At 39.3% G+C, this 27,024-nt stretch overlaps 1 protein-coding gene across 2 annotated transcripts; it reads left to right on the forward strand.

The window, feature by feature from the left end:
* The first annotated feature begins 282 nt into the window (after positions 1 to 282).
* On the forward strand, positions 283 to 25,827 carry cacnb4b (calcium channel, voltage-dependent, beta 4b subunit). Of its 2 annotated transcripts, XM_079629542.1 has the most exons (13): positions 283 to 559; positions 7,798 to 7,881; positions 13,483 to 13,614; positions 14,307 to 14,429; positions 14,620 to 14,747; positions 16,650 to 16,715; positions 17,178 to 17,258; positions 19,663 to 19,721; positions 19,873 to 19,982; positions 21,112 to 21,263; positions 21,366 to 21,461; positions 21,849 to 22,037; positions 23,657 to 25,827. In XM_079629542.1, the coding sequence occupies exons 7-13, from the start codon at positions 17,214 to 17,216 to the stop codon at positions 23,942 to 23,944; spliced, it is 939 nt and encodes a 312-aa protein (XP_079485668.1). In that variant the 5' UTR covers positions 283 to 559; positions 7,798 to 7,881; positions 13,483 to 13,614; positions 14,307 to 14,429; positions 14,620 to 14,747; positions 16,650 to 16,715; positions 17,178 to 17,213; the 3' UTR covers positions 23,945 to 25,827. The 2 variants fall into 2 exon arrangements, with proteins under 2 accessions (XP_079485668.1, XP_079485667.1); XM_079629541.1 differs by lacking the exons at positions 283 to 559; positions 7,798 to 7,881; positions 13,483 to 13,614; positions 14,307 to 14,429; positions 14,620 to 14,747 and adding exons at positions 16,409 to 16,426; positions 16,967 to 16,986 and having other exon boundaries at positions 16,650 to 16,699.
* The last annotated feature ends 1,197 nt before the right edge of the window (positions 25,828 to 27,024 follow it).

Below are 27,024 nucleotides of genomic sequence, written 5' to 3' on the forward strand. Positions count from 1 at the left end.
AACCAATGGCGCCACTGTGTGGAAACAGGGTGATGGCGCTCTGCCGCTGTTCTATAAGATCATCATTTTTTTCTTAATGGTTTTATTAACATAGAAACAAAACACTTAATTATAACAGCATAGTAGCTTTAACCTTGTGTTCTATCAGTTTTTGTATTATTAGTGTGGTGAAGTAGACTTAAGCGCCTTTTTTACGTTTTTTTTTTTTTTTTTTTGGAGAGTCACCATTCGTTTTAATTCTAACCAAAAACATTAACTGACGCTCATAGCGCCCACTGGAGCGCGCAGTGCTGTGGTGCGCGCGCACCTGACACCTGTCACAGTGACGAGTTTCTTGCTCTTCTGATGCACGGGAGCAGAGCGGATCTTCACGAGCGCGGGGTAACACTCACACACATCACCGAAGCTGGATCAAGCCGTCCGAAACCCTCCAAACTTCCACTGGGCCGGGCCAGCAGGCCAGCAACCCCCGATCTGGACCGATGTGCTGGCCGAGATGTCTCGACACATTTATATTAGGAATAAGATCGGCGAGGGAATCCAAGCGCCTATATTTCAGGTGACTATGTTAAAACTTGAGATAAGATATCATTTTAAAGTACTTTGTTCACTTTTTAATGGATAACTTTATAGGCTATAATATGAATATAATCGTTTTTGGTCGGTATTTGCTCTCATGCCTACTCTCAGTAAAACTGTTGAAGGATTTTTAACTGATGTAGGCTACACTTTGTTTTCCGTGGCTTCTGCAATTTTTGGGGCGTCAATTTGTGAATTAAACCGTTAAGACATTTTTACTACACTCTTGTGAATACAAGGTTCGAAAAAGTGGGTTTACGCAGCGATGCCATGATAGAACCATTTTTGGTTCCCCTCCAAAAAAATAAAATAATAATTCAGTGAACAGTTCTTAAAAGAACCGTTTTGGGGTTTTTTTACTTAATGTGAATAACATTTATTTATTTATTTATTTATTTTATCTATAAACCTTTTTCCACTATAAAGAAGCTTTTTGTAGAATGGAAAGTTCTGTGGATGTTAAAGGTTCTTCGTGAAACTATATAGGCCTAAGTTATGCCAATAAAGAACCTTTATTTTAAAGAGTGTATGCTAAGTAAATACCTATATTTAATATAGAGAGTATAATGAAGGAAACTTAGATCACCTGACTACATGAAGAACAGCCTTAATGGTGTGAAATGAGCACATTGGCCTACTTTTTGGTGGCCCTATTAAACAACCTTTAAAAAGAACAAGCTCTATGTCTATCCTCAACACTACTATAGAACTCTAGAGACGCCTAGAAATAGAAACAAATCAGACCTAGCTAATTAATGTGTCCCTGTAGTGACTATTTTTTGTCAGCCCACCCCCTATCTCTCTCTTGCTCCTTCAAATTTCCTGTATACAGCTGTATTTTTTTCTTCCTGTGGGTATGGAAGGGTTAAAGGGCTAGTTCTCCCAAAAAAAAAAGAATTCTGTCATAATTTAGGCTACTCACCCTTAAGTTGTCCCAACCCTGTATGAGTTTCTTTCCTCTGAAAGAAGATATTTAAAAAAGAATGTTGTTGGTGACCAGCCAGTTGACAGCACCCTTAACTTCCATAGTAGGAAAAAAAAAATATATATAGAAGTCAATGGGTGCCGTTAACTGTCTGGTCTGGTTACCAACATTCTTTGTTCAACAGAAGAAAGGAACTCATATAGGTTTGGGTATAACTTGAGGGTGAGTAAGTAGACAAAACGAGACATTAGCATATTGCCCGCCCACTTATTGCGTGCGCAGACACCAGGGAAAACTTGAAACCCCAAACACTGCAGCTGATTCCTGTGGATACTGGACTACTGTCTATGATACTGGACAGCATCATGTCGAGAAGACGCTGTGCTCTACAATGTGAAGGTAAAGCCAGTTTTTTTTCACTGCCCAAGGACGTGCATGTGAAGAATCAGTGGTTAAAATTCATCTTTACCACGATACCACAGCAGTATAATCCTAAACTTTTGCTGTGTTACCTTTATTTTACTGACGACTACTTCTCAAATCTCGGAGTTCAATGCAGGATTCGCAAACCGCTTGCTCTTAAAAGAGGTTGTTTAAAATACTTAGTTTTGAGTTTTATATTGTGTAGGTCTCCTGCTAACTGGCTAACTCATGTTATCACTGTCTTAAATACTTCTGCTAATCAGCTGTGGACGACTATTACCTAAAACTGTGTCTATTAATGCAGATTGTCTGTCGTTCTCACTACTTTGAGGAAAGATTAAGCATGGAGCAAAATTAGTTTTACCAACGTTTATGTTACATCAGTCATTCACGCTTGAGCTCGGCTAATGTATACATTGCATACATGCACTGTTATTGATACAGTTTCCACGTGTTCACCGCAATATATTAGAACAATACTCTGTAAATAAATTAGTACAAGTAAAATAATCGGTTGATGGGCATGCATTTATTAATGCTGATGCTGAGGAATTACAGTTGCAACATCTCATAATGTAGGCCTACCTCAAACTGAGTAGTGTATCACTGAGAAACGTCCTGCTCGAGTCGTCCTTGTGATGGAGGTTCGGGTTGAATATCTAGTTCTTCCAATGTTTCATCATGGGACTCGCGCTCGGATTGATATGGTAAAATCGACGTCATTATTCGTTACTGTATTTAGCATAAGAGGGGCACTTTAACACGTCAGCTACTACTATTAACTAATGTGGAAAAAAGCTAAAGAGTGATTAGCCTCATTAAAAATCAAGTATGACAAATTTTTAAGAATTACCAATCACAACATTACCATGCATCTGAGATATAATCACTTGACTTTTTTACTCTAAATATGTTCATAAATTGCATCATAATTACTCAAGTGTTACCTAATCACTCTTCAGGAACTACTAGTGATCTAGAAAGTAAAAAAACATGTTCAGAGTAAAAAAGACAATTTATAACGTCTCAGACAGAGGTTAGTGTTGTGATTAGTAATTAATAGTTAATTCTTTATAATTTGTCATATTTAGTTGACAGTTCTTAATGAGGATAATCTCATTCAGTAATTATTGATTACTTAAAAAGGAAAGTCTGAGGCTGCGTTTACACTTGACATTAACATGCGATCACCATGATCCGATCTAGCAGATCGGATCATTAGCCAATCAGGACACGGTGCGTTTACATTTGTTCATATTAAGTAGCCTCTGTATCTGGATAACTGATCGGATTTCTGTTTTTGCATAATATTAAATTAGATTTGTAGCACGACACCAAATTAAGAAAGATGATACAAATTAAGTGATGTCCCAATTGCTTTTTACTCACTTTACTTTCCTGTGCAATGTCCAGTCTTAGATCAAATTAGGTTTTTTGAATGAAGGAATACTTCCAGAGTTGATCATAAAAAAATAACTGGGTGGATCATGTTAAACAAGTCACATCATTGATCATCGGGGTTTAAGATTATAGCGTGCAATGACTATATGGGAGATTAATAAACGTGCTGAAACAATATAAACATTCAGCATTTAAATCATTAAAAAATAAAAAGTGTATTCCCATTATTCCTTTGGCAAAGCAGCGCACGCTCTTCATTAAGATCTCATGACTGATCACAGCTGTGATTCTACAGGCGATCGTCTCGTTCAGATAATGTTGCACAATTAAAATGAAAAATTACACACACAGTATCATTTAAGTCTAAATAAACTGTATTAAATATTGTTTTTAATATTCTGAGTCATTGTATCCTGTTCCTCATGTGTCCTGGTTTCTTGTGTTTCTTTTTTTATCTTCTGTCTGTGATTTGTGGAATTCTGTTTTTGTCTACTCCTTGGACTTAAAGGGACAGTGTGTGGAATTAGTCCCATCTAGCGGTGAAATTGTATTTTGCATTCAAACGAATAGTGCTCTCTAGCTCCTCGCTTTTTCAAACGCGTGTTGCAACTACGGTAGCCGTTATGTACCAAGAAGCTATGACAACAATAGCCCTTCGTCGAGTTTAACATGTTCTACTGTTATGCTGCCTATATAATGAATTACACAACCAAGGAATGAAAAAAAAAGCTTCTAATTTAGACTGTAACATTTACTTACCCGTCGAGAAGAAAGCAGGCAACTTCAGAGTCCCTTTCAAAGTCTTTCTCCTTCATTAGCTCTTTCCAACTGTGTAAAGCTATCCCGTTATTTACCCTCAGTTTTTGAATTTGCCGGTCACGTTTCCTTTTAAATTCAATTTTGCCATTTTTCCTGTGGCTCGGCATAAGTATGATCCTGAATTATGAAGTACCGTGCAGTGCAACCTTTCAAATTTACCGGGGCAGTGACACGCATTACGCCTCTCTCATTGTCCGCTTCAGCTGGTGTCAGTCACGTTATGCTGGCTCTGGACGAAGGTAGCCTAGTGCTTTTTGTCCCTCTCTGCTATTATAATTTTTCAAGATGGAGGAACGACATGGAAGGCTCTGGAGTTGCCTGTTATTTATGTAAATAAAGATAAGAAATTATTCGCGTACGAGGATAAGTCGGATAATTGGGAGAGGTAATTGTACACCATTCATTGAGGGTCATTGAATGAGTTCCTAGATTATGCCCTTCAATTGACTGGGTCCTCCTTTACTGTCGGGGAGGTTAAGGAGAACATTTTCCCTAAACGTTTTTTTGGTTATCACGGTTTCCAGCAACTCCAGTTGTGATGGTCGCTAGTCCTATGTTCTCAGTGCTTTCCAGTCACAACATGGCCGCTGCAGACACCAGAGACTGTTCACAACATTGTCTCAGGATTACGTGAGAGTCGGTCAGAATTAATTCCAGGCACCGAAAACACCTGCAGGTCCCCTACCCTCTTGATGGAAGTGAGCGGAGTCAGGAGCACTGTCTGAAGAGACAGGATGGTAAATGGTAAATGGACTGCATTTATATAGCGCTTTCACAGACCCAATGGCCACCAAAGCGCTTTATATATTGCCTCACATTCACCCATTCACACACCGACGGCGGTGTCAGCCATACAAGGCGCCATCCAGCTCGTCGGGAGCAGCTGGATAACCTCAACTGACTGCAAAGGATCAAAGGGTGCTTAATGTAGGGCCGTTAAGACCAGAAAGAGGTCCCAAGAGGAGACGAGGCAAGATTGAGGAGGATTCAACCTCCTTGCGCCTTTCAGGAACCTGATGACCAGGTCGTGTTTTCTCACAGACTTACCTTCTACAGCATCGTGATGTGCGCGTTAGCGGCAACATACACTTTCAGGGAGGAAGGAGACAGCCCTCGCTCCATCCTTTCTTGCAGGAAGGAGAAGACGACTCTGATCGGGCATTTACGGGGGTCTTATCTGTGCTTGGTGTTCTTCTCACCGATAAGACCCCCGTAAATGCCCGAAAGCATAAGCGTGCCTTGCAGAGGGGGCTCTAGCTGAAGTAATTGTGTCTACTACTGCTGGGGGTAGGCCATTTAAGTCCTCCATGCTCCATCCAGAGACCACATGTGGAGGTTCTAGAGGTCTGGACGTGGGTGCCATATGGTGTGCCGTCCCTGAAAAAGCAGATCCTTCCTCAGAGTAATGTGCCAGGGAGGGATAAGTCGTGAGGAGCATCAGTTCTAGAGCACCAGCTGGACCACCTGGGGGTGGAGTCGCCACTCTCCCGGTAGTGTGAGCTGGTAGTGTGAGCATTCACCCAGAATGTGAATGGCAAGAAGCAACCTGAGTCACACGGCACCCCAGCCGGTGGTGGAGGCATCTGTTAAGACAGAAAAAGCAAGGTCTGATCACAGGCTGAAAGTTCCGGAATGTGCCATGGCCGGAATGTGCCATGCCCATCTCTGGAATCGGTTGTGTAACCAGTGCTGAAGCAGTCACCACAGCTGTGGATATGATATGACCCAGAAGCCTCTGAAATAGTTTAAGTGGAACCGTTGTCCTCCCGTTGAACGAATTCAAGCAGTTTAGCACTGACTGAGCACGCTCACTTGTGAGACGTGCTGTCATGGTGACCGAGTCCAACTCCATACCGAGAAAAGAGATACTCTGCATGAGGGAGAGTTTGCTCTTTTCCCAGTTGACCTGAAGCCCCAGATGGCTGAGGTACCTGAGGACCTGTGTTAGTACAACTGATCTTGCGAGTGGTCCAGGATCCGATAGTCGTTGAGATAGTTGAAGATGCAAACACCCACCTCCCGCAGAGGGGCAAGGGCGGCCTCCGCAACCTTCTTAAAGACACATGGCAATAGGGACAGCCTGAAGGGGAGGTCCTTTTCCTGATATGCTTGTCCCTAAAACGCAAAGCGTAGGAATGATCTGTGTCGAGGGAGAATTGAGACATGAATGTATGCGTCCTTCAGGTCGATCGCTGTGAACCAATCTTGGGGGCGAATGCATTCAAAAAGGCGTTTCTGCACGGTCCGTCGCTGTGCGCAGCTCCTGCATCAACCCTGGATCAGAACTACCCTCATGCAGCTCTTTGAGTGCCTTGGCCTGGTAAACTTGCAGGAGGGCCATGGCGTGCAAGGCAGAAGCGGCCAGGTGGCAGCACTTTGTGGGCAACTCTGCATCGCAACTACACATTCCACATGGGGAATCTCCACTTACCCCTTGGCCCTCCCCGCCATCAAGGTTAGTGAGAGGCGCCAGAATGGTTTCGGGCAGAAAAAGGTGCCTTCCAAGACTTCGTGACCTCATCATGTACTTCTGGGAAGAAAGGCACTCGATTGTAATGCTTCTGTACAGCTACAACCGCCCTGAGAAACCAATCATCCAGCCTTGAGCGTTCAGGACACTGTAGAGGCTTCCACTCGAGTCCAACACTCACGGCGGCTCGGGAAAGCATGACTGTCTGCTCTGGATCGGACTCGAACAACGCTACTCTCCCCGAAGGTATTGGAGTCTCGATTTCAGCATTGCGATCTTCCCGCAGTGGGTACATGACTCATCCACTAACAATGTCTCAGCGTGCTTACGACCCAGACACGTGAGACAGTGATTGTAACTGTCAGATGGGGCCAGGTAACAACCTCATCTAGAAACACATGGGTGGAATGACATCTTGAAAAAGATGCAACATCACACCCGTGTTTACCATTTTAGAGGAAAAAACTATTTTGTGCTGAAGTGCACAAGGGAAAGGTCGCTGCACAGTGTGTAGAAATGTTATTTTAGAGAATGCACAGTGTGCAAAATGCTCCTTAGAAGGTGACCACCACTGACACATCACACCAACGTGTGCAGAAGCTTCCTGGTTCTGTTAAACCACTGTAAGAGATGACAGCAGAGCAGAATCTTCTCTAGAAACGCTTGTCTCTGAAGCGAAAGCTTAATGAGACTATATAAAGTCCCGCATACTTCCTTATATACCTGTACCACGGGGCGTGGTGTGCGATGCAAATCTCACTTGCCAAAGTCCATTGGCTTGTTCTGTACCACTTGAAGGTGATTGGGCTCTCAGACGAGATCCCAATTCGTCAGTCACTGATGTAACGTCAAAAGTGACTGACTGATAGGGAACTATCTCAGTCCTAAATTTTATATTACGTACTGATTATTTAATCTTGCTTACAAATTAGTTAGTAGTAATAGTTGAAGTGTTAATGAAGTATCACTCATTTGTCCTGCATTGCTTCCTCCTGCATAGTTACCTATTAATGCCAGACCATTATTCTAAAGTGTTACGTTAATATCAAATATCAGAAACATGATTCCATTAACATAGACAATAATATTATATTCTCAAAATTAAATGGTTGGGAAAGGATTGAAGAACAACCATATCTGAAACAATTCATTCATGTTTTTGTCATTGCTCCCTCTACAGGTGAACAGGGGAACATATTCACGCCGTAGTCGACTGAAGAGGTCTGATGGCAGCACCACCTCCACCAGTTTTATCCTGAGACAGGTAAAGAAATTGTCCATTTCTGGAAGTTAGTCACTTAAACAGTAGAAATAGTTATCAGACACATTTAATGTAGCAAACATTTGCTGTCCTTATACTTTGTTTTGTTCAGATAGGCTTAATGTGCTGTGGTGCCTGCCTGTTAAAACCTTTATCTCATTTTTCTTTTTCTTCTAATTCCACTATAATATTTGTCACAGATCATAATGCAAATTTGTATAAGTGACATTCATAAATTATTAATTACATTTCCATATAGTGTACATAACAATTATTAAATATATAAAATTCATATTTACATATTTACATAACGTCCACTATAGTTGATAAAAGTGGTAAAAACAGTAAAAGATTTGATTTCATTTATTTATGTAATATATAAATAAGTGTGTGTGTGTGTGTGTGTGTGTGTGTGTGTGTGTGTGTGTGTGTGTGTGTGTGTGTGTGTGTGTGTGTGTGTGTGTGTGTGTGTGTGTGTAGATAGATAGATAGATAGATAGATAGATAGATAGATAGATAGATAGAAAAAATGACAAAATATTTTAACAGTGAAGAAATTGTGCAGAATAATGATTAAATGAAGAAAATATGATCATTGTAAATAAAGGGGAACATACTGGAGAAAAACTGTTTGTACATTCAAAAGAAATGACAGAAGGAAAGAGAGAATGAAAGAGGCAGAGGGAGGCTCTCTCTCTCTCTCCCTCTCTCTCTCATCAGCGTTCACAGTCAAGGAGAACACACGTCAGCAGCAGCTCTGACTAGAAGGCTGCTCGACCAATCAGCATGCAGCTGGTCAACTGTGTCATCAGCCTGAGATTGAGGAAGGGTTCTCTCTCTCTCTTTCTGCCTTACCCTCTCTCTCTCTCTGATGCGGGGAGCAGCGCCGTGCCGTGTGTGTGTGTGAGCGTGTTGCTGAGAGATGATGAAACGTCCGCGTCAGTGAGCCGTTGGGAAGCTTCTCCCTGCCTGAGGATGTGAGAGAATTGGAGGCTGAACGAGGGATCCACTCCATCCTGCAGGCCGAGCCGTCTGCACAGGCCTGCTTTCCCTCTTTCTCTCTCTCTCCATCCTTTCTCGTGAGGCATCTCTCACCCTTTTTTTCCCTCCTTGTTCTTCCTCTGTGGAGCAAGGGGATCGTCATCCCCCCATCGATTCTTTTTTTGTGGTGGTGGCTCCCTCCTCCTCCTCCTCCTCTTCCTCCTCCTCCTCCCCCTCTCTCTCCATCTCCACCACCTCCTCCTCCTCTTTTTTTTCTCTATTCTTCAAGAAGACCTTTTTGGAATAGCAAACCTCCATGTATGACAATTTGTACCTGCATGGATTTGAAGACTCGGAGGCGGTGAGTTATTTTTCTCTTGATCGGAATTGGCTACGGCTATATATAGTGTTTTCCCACTGGCTATATGTGTGCGTGCGTGAGCGCGCTCGTGTGCGTGTGCTGAACACTGGCTCAGCTGTGCTGCACATACAGGGCCTGCGAGACTCAGTGTACCATGATTTTCTAAGATGCAGCCCACCAATTTCCGTGGGTGTACTATTGGGAGATGCTCATCAGAGGCTTGTGTGTGTATGTGTCTTTCTGTACGTGTTGTTAATAGGACACATTCCCATTGAACATTAACTCCTATTCCATACGGCGTGTTTAAAGAATGCTACAGTAAAAAAAAAAACCACGTCTCATTCATTTTTCTTTTTTCTTTTTTTTTTCTTCTTCAGGATTACGTGACTTTCTTTGTAGGACCTACCTGGTGTCCTTAAGGTTGAAAATGTTTAAGGTGTTATCATAAAATTGTAAAGCTTCATTTACTGTCTGGCTGTTAAAGGGGCAGAGCCGTTTCTTGCTGATGTGTAGAATGTAATGAGTCACATGGCTTAGGCGCCCCACTTGAATGCCTTAAAATGAAATCGAGCCAGAAGTCTGGAAAAGCCATCAGGAATTGTGTGTGTATGTGTTAGAGGCCCATAGAACCCTCTTTAATTCCCATCAGCTGTGTTTATATTTCGGTGTCCTATATGTATATAGACCATCTTTTTAAGATACATACACCATCTATAATCCATAATCAGGTTCCTTTGCTTTTTTGAATAAACATGGTATATGATGTTGTGTAACTTTTTAACTTGGGCACTAGCTTTAATTTTAAATCATTTAAAAATGCAGTTACACTTTAGATTAGTGTCTATTTCTTACAATTTACTACAACTTTTCCATCAATAAACTTCTAATTACTGCTTATTAATAATTAGTAAGGTAGTTGTAAAGTTTAGGTATTGGGTAGGATTAAGGGATGTAGAATATGATCATGCAGAATAATGCATTAATATATGCTTAATAAGTACTAATAAACAGTCAATATCCTAGTAAAATGCATGCTAATAAGCAACTAGTTAATAGTCAGAATTGGACCCACACCTAGAACAATAACTATAAAGATAACTATATTTGCACTTTAAACACTCTTGCTTGTTACAACAGGGTGGATTCTGATTGGCTGTCTATGTTTTTATGGTTCATCTGCTGGATAAAATAGTTCTGAAAGTAATTCCAACGATATCGTTTTTCTGTGGCGTTATAAGCTGTGGTGTGGACTTTGGTATTCTTTAATATTGAGAACAATTTTAAGAACTATATCTTTATCGTTATGCTTACAGTTATCGTCCTAGGTGTGAATGGGCCTTTAGTGTTACCAAAATTTCAATCAGCAAGCATAATGTTTAAGAAAGTTGTGTAACTACATAGTCTGTGTTTTTCTACATACTTCCAAATTGGTGTCTGGGAGAATATATATTTGTTTACTAATAAAATGCAGACCCATTTGAACCACATTCGCTGCGCTTTGCATTGCAAACCCAGTTGAATTGTGGCTATAAAGCTTCTAAGCTTTAAAAAAAAGCTTTGTTTAGTTGAAGAGAAACCTGTCTGTTTAACTTCATTTTGGGCCATTGTCTCTCTTCATGATGTTATACATGAATCTATACAGGCCCTCCAAAGTCACTCTTCAGCAAAAAGACTGTTATCTCGTCAAAATCGAGGATGAAAGCCATTCATTTGAATTTTCGCTTTTTGCTCACAATCATCACTTCTGCGGCGGAAGATAAGCAAACTTGTGCATTTTTTGTTTCCCGAATCAGGCGTTTTGTGATTGGACTCACCGGCCTCAATTGGGTCCCTGCTGAAGTAAGCTTGTGTCGAGCGGCTGCCTTCAGGGAAAAAGTGTTTCGCCATAGGCAGCGTGCTGAAATTTTTTAGCCGACTGTGAGGCTTTTTCGCTCTCTCTCTCTGCCTCTCTCTAATGCGATATTGACCCGATCATTCTTTTCACTGACTTGAGCTAATGTTGTTTCCAAATTGGATTAACAGAATACAGCTTCCCAGCTTCGCTTCACTTTGAGCAGTATCTCTCATTAATTAGAGGACTATGTACTTGCTGGTTGGATCTTCTTTATTATCTTAAAGGGGGAAAGTGTGAATGCCTACGGTATATGTTTTTATTTAGCCGATAGGGATCAGGTGCTTCTCTCTTGAATGTCATGGAGCCGCCTGAGGACTTTATGGAGATTTCAGGTGAAAATGTTCAGGTTATGTATTGTGATGTTTTTCATGGTCCTGAGAAGCCAGCAGTGAAGGTATGTATTCTTAAAGGAAACTGTCTTGTGTTTTCGCATTGAAATGCCGAGAGGATATCGTAGGGTTGAGTTTTTACTTTGGAGTAGTATTGGTACTATTGAAAACGTTTTACTATTTAGAGTAGTTGGTTGTAAAAGATACGGAAGTAATAAGGAACTTCCTCACAACTGATGGATGATGGAAACGGATGAGGAGACACGTTGTTGAAATGAATGTACAGCAGTAAAAATGTTTTGGAAGCTCATAAATTTATAGTTTTTGGTTTCAAGATAATGGGTTTCTATCCTGTTGATAAGATATGACATTTCATAGCCTGTTACTCTATTTTGGGATTCAATATGTCTATATTTGTCTCAGACAGTGACAGATGCCTCAAGGTGGGAATTACAGTCCAAATCATTTGAATGCATGCTTGCATACTGCGTACACTGTTTTAAACTGTGAATGTTCATATTCAATATACAAAAATATACGACTGATGTTCATCCATAAAATGGTGGGTGACATTTTACATAACAGTATCCATGTTACACATTTGAACATTTGAATCGTTAAAATAATCGCTATACCACTAAAAAAAAGAAATTACACATGAAATACATGTTTATTTTTAAAGACTATGTAATGTAGACTGTGAACAAAAGGAGCTTACCTGAATTCACCTTCAGCTCACAGGTGTATTTTCTGTTTGCTTAAGGAGCGTGTATCTCTATGGGTGACAGCTCTAGTTAATAGAGGTACAGGTGGGTTTTTTGCTGACCTGTGTTTGCGGCGGTCTGAATAGGCAAACCTGAGAATCACAGACGTAATGAAAATCCAGCAGACCAGACCAATGTGCATAATGGAAGATGGTTCAAGGCACTGTAATAAAAAAAAACATCTCTGAAATTTACGGTAAAATCCGGCAGCTGTGATTGACAGAACTTTACTGTAAAAATGCAGTCATTAACAATGAATACTAAGTGTACTAAAATCTGTTTTTATTTTTACTTTTGTCATTTCTGCATAGTGTCAGCCTGTTTAAAAACAGGTGGTCAAGAGAAAGCCACATAATAAATCAAAGTTCACAGCTTTTCCACGAATTGCGGTAAATGCTAATATATAGAAGGTGCACCGTGCCATACACACTAACACAAAACACATGGTAACTCACATGACACTAAACATTTAACAACATAAATTATAAGAATCGTATAGACTAAAGAAACTGAATATTAACCATTTAACAGGTTTTACAGTAGCATTTATACAGTCTTTAACCATTGAAATTGCAATATTTTTTTACAATCTGAAGGGTCTGGTCTTGTTTTTTGATGCACAAATGTGGTCAAATGTCAAAATGTATTTCTACAATAGGAAAGACGGTTTCAGGGAAATCTCTTTTTTCAGTCATTCTCCATTTTGGAAAGTGATCTTTTTTTCCCCACTTTTTGCACAGCTGTCCAATTCAAGGTTTCTTAAACCCAAAACAAACATTATTCAGTTTTATATGGCAATATTCCATCCTAACTCTGACCTATAGAATGAAACATTTGACATTTTTACATTTGGCAGACGCATTTATCCAAAGCAACTTGCATTGCATTCAAGGTACACATTTGATTTCCCTGCGAGTCAAACCCATGACCTTGGCATTGCTACTGCCATGTTCTGCTGATTGAGCTATACAGTTTTTGATACTATACCTTTAAGACTTCTACATGTAAATGTCCTTGATTTTGATTGGTTCCACGTCCACATATTTCAGACTGTCTTTCATCGGGGCACACCAAGTATCTGAATACTGAATGGATATCAACATGGAAGAGTTATTGTTAGTGAGCTGATATTTCAGAGCAACCTAGTTTTTAGGTTTTCATAAGTGATCTGGGTGGACTAAGGAAGGAAAATGTCATTTTAATAACCTTTCCCATGTAAAGCCGTTACTAGACTGCATGCATGTAAGTAATTTAGTATGTGCCTTCTGTTGGCAGGGTTCAGCTGATTCCTACACTAGCAGGCCGTCTGATTCAGATGTGTCGTTGGAGGAGGAGAGGCCGGAGGGGGGTAGTCAGGGCCGCCAGGAGCGAGAACAGCAGGCTGCACAGCAGTTGGAGAGGGCAAAGGTCAGGACAGACACAAATCACACTTACTACATATTAATATTGGAGTTTATCATATGTAACACATACTTTATATTGTAATGCATTACCCCAACAGCGTGTGTGATTCATGAGGACACAAATTTGCATAATGACATGCGTATTACGCTGGTATTACAACTTAAACGTGGTTTATGAGGACATTTCATGAGTCCTCATAATTCAAATAGCTTAAAAAACATAAAAAACAATGTTTTATTAAAAATGCAGAATGTTTCCTGTGATGGGTAGGTTTAGGGATAGGGGCAGTGTAAGGGGACAGAATATACAGTGTGTGTGTGTGTGTGTGCGTGTGCGTGCGCGTGTGTGTGCGTGTGTGTGTGTGTGTGTGTGTGTGTGTGTGGGGGCTACCTACTTAACTATATTAGGAGTTACCAAAATATCCAAAAACCTCCCTTTTGGGACGTCCTAATTTGTAAATCTGGTATACAAATAAAGTAATTAAAAGTTTTTTAAAAATGCAGAAAGTTTTGTATGATGGGTTGTGTTTAGGGGTAGAGTTACTGTAAACTGATAGAATCTACAGTTTGGACAGTATAAAACCATTACTTTTATGTAATGTCCCCATTTAGATAGCTATGTAAACGTGTGTGTGTGTGTATTCTTATTTTTTATATATTTATTTTGTTTTTAATTCTAAAAACATCGACTTCCAGGCCAAAGCGGTGGCCTTTGCCGTGAAGACAAATGTCAGTTACTGTGGTGCGCTGGATGAAGATGTGCCTGTGCCAGGAACTGCCATCTCATTCGATGCAAAAGACTTCCTGCACATCAAAGAGGTACTGTGGTCTGGTGGGCCATTAGTGAAAGGGTCACTACTGACTCACTGATGACTTTGAATATAGAAAAAAAAAAATCTGAAAAAGTCAAAACTCATTACTAAAACTGGTATCATTGGTCAAACGCTAAGAGGGGATCAAGTTTTTCCAAGCTTTTATTTCTTTTGTCCTTTCTCTGTTCCATATGCAGAAGTTTAATAATGACTGGTGGATTGGGAGGCTGGTGAAAGAAGGCTGTGAGATTGGTTTTATCCCCAGTCCCCTGAAGCTGGAGAATATCAGAGCACAGCTGGAACAGAAGAAAAGCCGCGTACAAGGGTAAGCAGACACCGAACATTCTTACCTAGTTGATGGAGCATTTGATTTTCCACAACCTCTTGGTCCTTAATAATCTGTCTGTTCTTATAATATTCTCTTTTTTTAAATCAACCTGGCTATGAAATCTTGGAGAATTTTCCAAAAAACGTGCACCACTACATATTCCTAGGCTCATTTTTATATGTAATTTGATCCATTATTAAAAACATGTTTTTGATGCCCTTTCGAATCTGTAGAAAACCAAATGCTCTATAGTTGCTATTCTGTAGATACTATTGTTGATGTAGAAACAGAATATTGCATATTAGTCACTGCATGCCTTATTTTAGGACACAATAGACATTTTTAAATGCATACTTTATATCCCAGTCTGTACACCTTACCATTAAATAAGTGTTGTGGGTTTCAAGAACAGAGGTGGCCTTTTAAAGAAAATGTACTTTTGGCGCAGTAAATATGGGAGAATAGCATTGAAATTTAAACCCAGAGGGTATTGTGGATTTGCATTTCAGTTTCACGCCAGGTCTGAATTTGTACCCTTTTATTTTTTTTCTCCATTTCTATGCAATGTAATCTGGATTGTTATCTTTGCCAAATACATCATGACTTGAATTTGACCCCAGATAATACATTTAATCACAGTTTACTGTTCTTTCATTGCATGTCGTAGCTCCAGTAATGCAGTACCAGAGCCAGCCTTTTCAGTATCAACATCGATATCTAGTCCACAGTGCAGCTTATTCTGGCCAAGAACCACCCACTTAGAATGTCTGGTTGAAAATGCAGTGCATTCGATCATCATTTATTTTTTTATTTTTGTCTTTGTTTGTTTGTTGAATTTGTTTGAATGTTTGATGTTTAAAACCTGGGGGAAATATAATTTTTTTTAAATCAGTGATACTATCCATGTTTGTTTGAAAAATCAGTTTGAAAGATCAGAGCATTCAATCATCATTTGTATTTGTTTAGTTTTTTGTCTTTGTCATTGTTTTGTTTGATTTTTGTCTTTGATTAATTTTGCTTTGTTTTGTTTGATGAATGTTTGATGTGTTAAATATAAATCAATAATACAAAAAAGTAGAGAGTGTTACAAAATAGTAACCCTTTCAAATAATGGTGCCACAGTCTGTGCAAGTTGTTGTAGAACTAGAGCTGAAGAAAAAAAAATTGTGGTAACAATTAGTAATAAATACAGATTTTTCTTTCCCCCATGGACATAACTTTGAAAATAAACACAATATACTGTTGTGCACAAGGATATACTTTTTTAGCGTCTCCCTTGAATATCTTTTAAAGATTTTAAGGTATGAACCTCGCACACTTTCTGTATTGTGGCAGCCTGGTACTATATGAACAAGTCCTTTTTTTTCCAGGAAGACTGATAAAAATGTTTGCACAGTGGAAATTGCATTGAAGCTAATTAGATTTGAGCTTAGAATTTTGGAGAGCTCTTGCCATTTTTGTATAAAATATGCATCAGACCTGGTCCATGGGTGGGATGTCTGATGCTGAGACTACCAGATGAGAGACCCAGCAACAAACTATCAGGCAGTTTACTTGAGACCTGAAACACAGTGGAATTTTGAGATTGTTTGACATTTGATTTGTTGAAAACTGGGTATCAGGTTAGGTGACACCAGCTCGCAGTTTGAAATCGGATGACTGACCCTCAAACCCAGGTGACTATCGATAACAATTCTACATGCAGCATCAGTCCTAGGTCACAGTACATGGACAATGACATAGAATCAGTGTGGGTCTGACCAGGTTTTATGCATTAGCTATTCGAACTTCGAGATTATAGCATGTAGTGTTAAGATTTAGAGTAGTCCGCTTGTGTGTTTGGACACACTGACTAAAAATGTGCTATCTCTTTCTCTGTTTGTCTGCTCATTTCTTTAGTAAGTCCAGTGGAAGCTCGTCCTCCAGTTTGGGGGATGTGATGTCATCAGGTGAGCCAGTGATTTGGTGGGGGTGGGGCTTTAGGAGATGGGGGTGGGGTTTCAGGAATCTCCCCGAAAATAAAAACGGAATCGTAGGCAATTCGTCAGTGGATGATTTTACTTCAACACTGTCCTGCGTAAGGCTAAAGATCAATCGAGCAGCTTCTTGTGAGCATGGGACAGTGGACCATGAATGACTTGAATGGCATTCTCAAATTTGAAGGACTTGACAGTACTTTATTCTGACTTTCTTTTTTTTTCCCTCTCTTTGTACAGGCAAGCAGAAACAGAAAGTGGTAAGTGTGTCCACAGGATGGAAGAATCCCCACCTAACCTTCCTGTCCAGTCACTGAGGAGACTGGCACCGCTGTCTTAAACACAAATCAAACTCATTGTGCTTAAAAACTAGTTGACGTATTGAACTGATTTTATGTAAGCATTGTCCTTTACGCTGTGCTTTGTTATTTGCCTATGATCTCATATGCAGACTGAACACGTGACTCCCTATGATGTCGTGCCTTCCATGAGGCCTGTGGTGCTGGTTGGTCCATCTCTGAAAGGATATGAGGTGGGTTGTCTCAAATGATGTTGAGGCGTATCATCATCAAACAAGAAAAAATGCTTTTGTCACAGATCAATCGGGAGAGTTTTTACAAGGCGAATCAGCGAATTCATCATAAAATAACATTGAGCAGAAAATTCCCCCGTCAAGGCCGTAGAGCTGACGTTCTTTGTTTATGACTTGCTGCCGCGTCTGCGTGTGCGCATCTTGCGTTATTGATACCAGCAAAATATAATATCTATTCCAGTCTCTCCATCTCCTCGCACAGAGAAAACAAAAACATACTCCTCCTCTCCGCCGCTCCGTTACCACGGCAACAACCTTCCGGGGTCCAGGAGACGTCAGTGCTAGAAAGTAGAGCACGGTTTGAAATTAGAAAGAGACAGTAAAGGGAGAGAAGAACAGAAACGGTGATGGAGGGAGGAAATCTGTCCGAGAAAGAAAGAAGGCAGAATGAATAAGGAAAACAAGCTCCTTTATAAGGCGTAACTAGATGCAGGTTTGCTTTATTGTAAGGATTTCATTTATTGACGCAGCTGCTTGGTGTTTAAATTACAGCGATTTGTTTTAAGTAAGTTTATGCATTGATGAGACAGGAGTTGTGTCCTTAAAACAAAATTAAAGGTTTAGCTCTTTTCCAAAAGCTGCCTACATGCGCAAATGACTTGTAAGGCAGATTCTTAACCGTCATGGATCCTTACAAGTGACCAATTTGGAATGCTTAACATATGAGGCACACAAATAGCACTTTGCATAGGAGACTAGTAATTAATAAAGTACAACAGTAGGGTTTTAGGAGTAAAAATCCCATTCGTTTTCTCAATAGGGGGATTGATTTTAAACGATAACTCGTAAACCTTTAAATACAGACCAACTGTGAGCTACATGGTTGTTAATAATAAGACATGCTTTATATTTAAGCCATCACAGCCTGCATTATTTCAACTTTTAAAAAAAAAAAATTGATCAATAATTGTTCAACAGCAGAATTCCTGGTGAAAAACTACATTACCAATGATTCTGTAAATAAATCTCCACCAATCAGAAAACCATAGTTTTATATTTCTGTTTATTTCAATGCTTCATGGGATTTAAAGCTTATAAAGCTATTTAGTTTTGTACCTTTGTCTATTTTGTCTGATTTTCAAAGAATTTTTTGCTTTAACCCCTTATATTGGCATCACCGGCGGGCCCACAGCCATTACATATTTAAAACAGTAAAATCCTATACTAAACCTAAACTAATCTTGACAAACTATATATCATTTGAAAGCTTACAATCTCTAGTTTACATATTTGGTGACTGATTTTCAAAATAAATTACATAAATAAATTACCTAAGGTGTGTTCAGACCTTTATTTTGAAATAGTGACGAACATGAAAAATCATGAAAGAATGGTAGAAACCTCAGTTTGTTTTCATGCCAAGAGTTCAAAAGATAGCATCCATTCAATTCTTTTAGAAAAAAAGGTCTGAAAATGTTTTGAATATAAAGAAAAAAATTATAGATTCACCATTTGTGATGTGGTAGCAAGCTAAAATGTACATACGTGTTCTTTTTGTGTTTCTTAGAGGTTGAATTCATTTCAAAATCTCCCAAACTTGCAATACTACTTCTGAATAGGATGTCTACTTCATATATTGTATGAAAATTGTAAAAATAATGGTTCAGATCACTCAAACAACATATGGAAATGGAGGCGACATTATATGGGCAGTAATGTCAACTAGTGAAAAAGTTTGGTACTGCGGCCAAACTAAATCTTACTGAAAGCTTATTTTTTGAAATATCAACCTAAAATTTGAAACACAACTTGTTCAGATTTTTGGCTTTGATTTTTTTTTTTGCATTTTTAGAGTCCACCAGGTTTTGAAAATATATATTTGATATAAAATATGAATAATTAAATTTTTAACATTGTACATTTTCATAAACTCGAACTTCTATAACTTGTTTTCTATTTGACTTTCTTAATTTATTTCACTTCTACAAACATCTGCCAAATGTCTTCTATAAAACAAGACCAATCTTACATCTATCTTCCAAAGCATTCTTGAATTACAACCATTTAAGTTCGGAATGTTGTCTATTTTTATGGCATATGCATTTTTATGTCTATTTAAAAAAGGGGGTGCCGCTTAAGGGGTTAAATTCAAAGTGTTGTAAAGACTTTTTTTAAATCCCTATGAGAAAAATTAATGGGAAAATCTAGAGTTTGACGTTAACATGTTGCTCAGCTACACTACAATACCTTAATAAGCATTAACAAGGCGCACGCGAACATTGTTTTAGAACAGAGCAGATGTTATTATTTAAATATGAAATTGTTATATAAATATGTATTTTAGTTTAAGTTTAGATGTTTAAGTTTAGATGTTTTAAAAATACGCTTCACATCTCTTGTACAGGTCACTGATATGATGCAGAAAGCTCTTTTTGACTTCTTGAAACACCGGTTTGATGGCAGGTAAGTAACAAAAGTGGTTTATAGATTACACTGTCATTTTAAAATATCATCTTCCTGCACAACTCTTGTAAAAATGGAGATTGTCTGATATGTTATAATTACAGCAGATTTGCACTGCAGCTAACTACAGATCATGTATTTATTGTCCTAGGATAACTATCACACGTGTGACAGCAGACATCTCACTGGCAAAGAGATCAGTGCTTAACAATCCCAGCAAGAGAGCCATTATTGAGCGCTCAAATACCAGATCCAGTCTTGGTAAGATATAGAGAGAGCCTAAACATAACTGATAAAGGCTTGTTAAAGAAATATTCCAGGTTCAATTCAAAGTGCCCCTATTATGCTTTTTCGGATATTACCTTGCATATAGTGTGTAATGTAGCTGTTTGTAAATATAAAAGTTCTGCAAATTTTTAAAGATCACTGAACTGACTTCAGCTGAACAATGACACTATTTTCTTTTTAGAACTCCTTTACAGCCGAATTAATCTCTGTTTGCATCATTGAATCATTATTTTCTTGTTGATCGCTGTAAAGCTCCTTTAAAACGATCTGTATTGTATAAAGCACTAAAAAGAAAGGTGACTTGACTTGACTCCCATAAGAAAGAGCTGATTCTGAACTTCCTTAAACAAGTCGTTGGTAATTCCAGTCTTACTTCCTGCACGACCCTACGTAGGTTTGTAACAAATTTGCATAATGTCAGCTTATGTTCTTCATTGGCTGCCTGTGAACGTCTACTTTGACCCGCCCTCAAATAGTGTAGTTGTAGCTGAAGCCTGGTAGATTTTGGTTTGTGTTGTCGAGAAGACGCTGTGAATCAACTTTGCATGCACTTCCAAAGGATGAGGACTCAGACTCGAATTGATACAGTAAAACCGACACCATTGTTAGTGTTCCTATCACTGTGCATAAGTGCTGAGGAAGCCTCCGGTGCTGAAATTCAGATATAGTAATGGGCATTTCATTTTTAACACGTGCTGTAAGCGGTAGACCAATCACAACAGACTGGGCTGACCAATCAGAGCAGTGTAGGCTCTCGGAAAGGAGGGCTTTAGAGAAACTGAATCCTTTATCGAACCGTTTTAGACACCGTAAGAAAAGTGGTAATGCTGCAATGTATATTATGAGAAAAATAAAGTGTTGTTTTGCCCTTGGATGCATGTACACCTATTGTAAGAGACCTCCAAAACTAAATTAGGAACCTTTAAAATAGCATAATAGTGGCACTTTAATCCAACATACTGCGATCAAATGCAATATACAATCGTATACACCACATTCTCAAATGTCAAAATGAATCATTTCCAAGTCCTGCTTTTTTTCTATTAGTGTGCAAACTTCACACTAATATCTAACTCTTTTTTTGTGTGATATGCATGTACAGCTGAGGTACAGAGCGAGATTGAGCGCATATTTGAGCTAGCTCGCTCACTCCAGCTGGTTGTGCTGGATGCAGACACCATCAACCATCCTGCTCAGCTGTTGAAGACTTCACTAGCACCCATCATCGTCCATGTCAAAGTGTCCTCGCCAAAGGTGCGACATTCAGAGACGCGCTTGTGTCATGTTTTTGGTGTTTTACTAGAAAAAGATCAAACTTCAAAATCTTGCTGTGTAACCAACTCTTCTGTTCTGTAGGTCCTCCAGCGGCTCATCAAGTCCAGAGGAAAGTCGCAGAGTAAACATCTCAATGTACAGCTCGTAGCAGCAGATAAACTAGCACAGTGTCCTCCGGTGCGTCTTCCTTTACGTACAAACCTAAACACATATGGATGGAAAATACAGAATTGACTCCAGCTTTATGCAGTTTTAACCACTTTATTTCCATAGTCCACTTTAGCTTTGACTATAAGTAACTTTGCAACTAAATGTCAACTAACTCTCATTAGAGTATTTGTAGACTGTTAGGTTAGGATTAGTAGAATAAGTTGACATGTACTTGCAAATGTACTTATAGTCAGTAGAATGTATGTTGGGGACCATTCAAATAAAGTGCTCCAGACAGTCTACTAATACTCTGACTGCTAGTTGAAATGTAGTCGTAAAGTTACTTATATTTAGTCAAATGCCCATCACTCTAATACTTTGTCACTATTTTTGAATGCGTTTCCTTTTTAACAGGAGATGTTTGACATCATCTTGGATGAGAATCAGTTGGAAGATGCATGCGAGCACCTGGCGGAGTATCTTGAGGCGTACTGGAAGGCCACCCACACCTCCAGCAGTACCCCACTCAACCCTCTGCTGGGCAGGAACCTCGGCCCTGCTGCCCTGGCCCCTTACACTACGTCTGCCATATCCGGCCTGCAGGTGCGCAGTCACACACACACATCACACACAGATGGCTACTTAAAGGGTTAGTTCACCCAAAAATTAAAATTCTGTCAGTAATCACTCACCCTCATGTTGTTCCAACCCCGTATGTCTTTCGTTCATCTTCGGAACACAAATTAAGATATTTTTGATGAAATCTGAGAGCTGTCTCACTCCTTCATAGGCTTCTAGGTAATTTCATTCTGCCAGTCCAGAAAAGTTAGTAAAAACATTGTTAAAATAGTCCAAGTGACTACAGTGGCTCAACCTTAAGTTTATCAAGCAACGAGAATACTTTTTGTGCGAAAAAAAAAAAAAAAAAAAATGTATTCAACTATTAGTTTTCTTCTGTGTGGGCCTCTGATGTGAGTTCACGAGAACGCCATGACGCATGCGCGAGAACTGAGAAGATGACGCTCACGATCCTTTGATGGGAAAGTGTGAAAGGTAAGCCATTCATTTTGCGGCATATTACGTTTTCTCGTTGGTTTCTCACGATTCGGACATCCAGGAAACGCACACTTTAGAAGCATTTTAAACACTACATCGAGACTGAGATCTTCTCAGTTCTCGCGCATGCGTCGTGGCGTTCTCGTGAACTCACGCCAGAGGCCCACACAGAAGAAAATTAATAGTTGAATAAAGTCGTCATTTTTGTTCGTTTTTCATACACAAAAAGTATTATCGTCACTTGATAACCTTAAGGTTAAGGCACTGTAGTCACTTGGACTATTTTAACAATGTTTTTACTAACTTTTCTGGACCGGCAGAATGAAATTGCCTAGAAGCCTATGAAGGAGTGATCCAGCTCGCAGATTTCATCAAAAATATCTTAATTTGTGTTTTCCGAAGATGAACGAAAGTCTTACGGGGTTGGAACAACATGAGGGTGAGTGATTACTGACAGAATTTTCATTTTTGGGTGAACTAACCCTTTAACACATAGGGCCAGATTTATTAAACAGGGCAAATTACCATGAGAGCACAATTCCAAAAAAAAAAGCGCAGATGGGAGTGAAACGTTCTGCATCTGACGACGTGCAAATTAAAGAACACAGATGAAGCTGGATCATTTTCATAATGACAAACGCAATATACCAATTAGCGTCTGGTTTAAGACATGCTTTTTTGGGTGGTAAATAATGGCACAAATACCGGTAAATTGACTAGCACAAACCTTAGTAAATCACCTCGCATGATTAGTTTAAATACTCTCCTCCCATATATTTAGTGTCTTAAAGGGAAACTTCTACAGATGCATATGCAATAAGGTCAGCTGCAAAAATTACCGTGTCCACACCTTTTCAGCGCTTATTTCGATTTTATTTTCCTCTAAACCACTAGCACTTTCCAAATATTTGGTTGATCCTTGACCTGATCACGGGCAGCAGCGCAAAGTTGATTCTGCACTATTTTGATCTAATATTTGATGTTTTTTAAAATGTTGTAGATTTAAGTAGCAAACGAGAATCGCTACAATTATTGAATATATTTTGAGACAAAGATCTTTTTAATGATTTTCAGTTTTTTTCAAGCTAATTAAAGTTTTTCAATAAGGGACGAATATGTTTTAGTATCAGTGCTGGCTCTTACTTTATTTGGTACTTGTACATCAGAATCAACAGGGACAAAAAACACGGCACGTCGCCAACCACACCGGGGACAACTCCACCCCCAACGAACGGCGCAACCTGATGACCTCAGATGAGAACTACCACAACGAGCGAGCGCACAAGGGACGGAACCGGGGCTCCTCTGGCTCTCAGCACGGCGGCAGCGGTCGAGACCACCACTACATGGAAGAGCAGCAGGGCTACCAGGACCCCTACCAGGACACCTACAAGCCCCACCGCAACCGCAGTTCCCCAGGCAGCTACAGCCAGGACTCACGACACCGGCTCTGAGCCACCCTGCCCCGTTTCGTCCTCCAAGCCTGAGCCACAGAGCCACCGAGCCAAGATGGCTTCTGTCCACAATTGTATACATCTTCCATTATGTTTTCCTTTTGTTAGGGTCTCTTGAGCTTCAAAGCAGAAACTGTTTAGCCCCTCCTGAACCTTCGCCATCTGACCAAAGCCTGCATTTCCACCTGCTTATTCGAGGCTCAATGCGTCTGCCTGGGGAAAGAGGACCTTTTAACATGCAATTGGAGACAGTTGTTATGCTTTCACATGTTAATATGCTTGTTGACTTTTCGTTTTGTCTATTCTGTTGCAAAAAAGGCAGGTTTTCCTTCTTCCAAGCAACCATTTAACTTCAAAATGGAATTGAATGATTGGTTGGCCCTTAAAAGCAAATATTCTGTGAAGCTAGCAATAGCAGAGAATCGGAGAGTTTCAAAGGGTGTATGCAGGATCCCTGAAAACCGAATAAGGAGCTCAGTTAGTCTTTATGTCATTATTGCCAGCATGTTACCTGAACGCATGCTTCCCTTGTCATTAGTGCATAACTTGAGCGGACAGACCAATAAGCAGGACCCCGAGAAAGTGGCTGCCAAACTGGAACATTTCAATAATAATGTAACACAAACCTACTGCCAGCTGTCTTTTGTTACAGAAATGGAATCTTAAATACAATGATCTTTGGAGTTTTCCAAAGCCTCGAGATCTTAGGCGGAGGAATTTCCACATAACTTCTGCCGTAAACAGCAGGAATCTCAGATTCAGCCACAGACAGCCACTCGTCTGTGCAGTTTCGCATGACGCACTGCATCCAGTGCCATGGACTCGTTTCTTGCCAGGCATTCATTTCCAGTTAGGAAGAAAGCTTAAAGAGATGCATAACACAGGAATGCTGAGAACAAAAATGTCGCTGTGATCTAGTCCTCAGTAGAGTTAGCAAGACTTTTTATGATTCATTTTCATCATTTAAAAGCAGAAATTATGGCACTTTGGTACATTGTAATTTAAGTAGATCCATCTTTTCTCTAAAAAAAAATACCATCAAAGACCTCAACACTAAATGTAACTCTAGGACGAAAAAGGTTAGTTTAGCTCTGATTCTTTAGGAGTGACTGGCAGCCTGTTCTCCACCCTGCCAACGGAAGCAGCTGCCGCCGTCCAGATCTCAAATACTTACAAACTAAACCCGCAAAGTGGCGTTTTTCTGATTATGGTTTCAGGGTTAAAGGGACTGGCCAAGGACAAGTAGATCCTCATATGGAAGCAGTTCACACTTGGACCTGAAACTTACAGACACAAGGCCTTGGCAAACCATGGATTCCCTCGCCTGCATATTCTCGCCTTATTGATTTATGCTAGTTTGTGCATTTTCAAAAGAATACATTTTAAAGAAATAATTAAACTCTGAAAAAAGAAGGGCCGCAACGAGTACATTCTGTATGCATTTGTCTATGAGCATGCTTCTCTGTTAATTATATAATGAGGATGAATGAACATGAGGAATTTGGCAGTCGATGCCAAAAGTGGACTAAACAAAAAATCTGAAATCTCTGAATTTGCTGCCTGAGACAATCAGATGGAACTTCTCTGTAAAACCGGAACGTTGTTCATCCCTTCCCATCATCCTGCTCTCTCCCGTTTCACAGCAGCTTCATCTGAGCTCCAGATAAAAGAATAAAAATGTGTCAATTTTTCCTTTTTTTTGTGAAAGTTGAAAATTGAAGATGGAAATGCAAAATTGCATGCATATCATTTTAATTTATTACAAATTTGAAAGAAAAAAAATGTTTTATGGAATATAATTGTGTAAAAGGCAAATCTAGCAGTATTTAAGTTCTTTTACAAAAAAGAAAAGAAGAAAAAATAAATGGTCATTTTGAAACTGTCATATTTATTTATTCATTTTATTATTTGGACCCGTTGGTTTATTGGTATCTCAAATGCCATGGTAAGGATATAGTATGATAAGTGACTATTAAGCAGGTGCATTTTGAAAAGCTTATTTTAAAATACATTTTTTATATGGTTTAAAACACGTGTCAATGCTGCATTGTACCATCTCAAGGTACTAATATACAATAAGCTATATGACAGTTTACAGGGCTCAAACTCATAAAATAGTGATGTTTGTTTTAAAAAAAGTCTATATTTTCGTTAACTGTACAAAATCATTGTGGTGGGATTGACAGCTTGCACCTTACAAAAAGACAAATTGATAAAAAAAAATAGAGATTCCCATGGCCTCAGAATTCATGTAGCCTATTTTCAGTGCCACGTTTAAAATTACATAAAAGTTCAAGCAATTACTGTCGAGGATCACAGATGAGTTTTGAGACCACACATCCAAGGAAAGGGACTTATTATTATTTGCATTATCCCGCCTCTCCCTCAAAAGAACCCATAGCTTTGGCTGTCCTGCCTCTAGTCTAGATGGATTTAGTTTTTTGTTTGGACTCTTAACTAATTAGTTAATTAATTTATCGTAATATTAAAAACCTTTTGATCGAAATTATTATGTTTTCTAAAATAAATAGAAATATTAGGATATAATTAGTAAAATATGCAAATATAAAATGGTTAGATAGCCTACAGCAAAAATAAATAAATAACTGAACTGAATGTTGGGACGGATAGTTAAGGAACAGAAGCCAACGTAGAAACCATTTAGGCCAGGATGCACCTCAAGAAGTTGGTTGAGAGAATCATATAGAGATGTATACGTAGATTAAACATTCGACCGCTCCAGACACGTCGCCGCATGCGCCATCTTGGAAAGGTCAACGTTTCAGTTGCTGTCCTCACTCGCAGTAAAAATCGATGAGCTTGTATAATAACAACACCTCAACATTTAACAGCTTCTGGTTGTAAAAACCTCGGACATTTACATTCCTGAAGAAATTGGATAACCTTTCACAGGTGAGAGTGTGTTGGTTTCTGTTTTTATAGCTAGCCTATATTAACTGAATAATATACAGGCTTTTAAATTGTTAACTTTTTCACGTCTAGTTAGCTAACGCCGTTGTTTGTATTGTATTAGTTTAGTAAAAGCATCCGCCGAAGTCTATTGCAGATATAGATAGGTT

Source organism: Phoxinus phoxinus (genome assembly GCF_949152265.1).
Source record: "Phoxinus phoxinus genome assembly, chromosome: 11".
Lineage (NCBI taxonomy): Eukaryota > Metazoa > Chordata > Actinopteri > Cypriniformes > Leuciscidae > Phoxinus > Phoxinus phoxinus.

Bases quoted from the DNA above. Each gene is read 5' to 3' on its own strand.
- cacnb4b (XM_079629541.1), top strand. The intron at 19,722-19,872 runs GTAAGTAACAAA...TTATTGTCCTAG, and splicing joins AAACACCGGTTTGATGGCAG to GATAACTATCACACGTGTGA. The intron at 21,264-21,365 runs GTGCGACATTCA...TCTGTTCTGTAG, and splicing joins TCAAAGTGTCCTCGCCAAAG to GTCCTCCAGCGGCTCATCAA.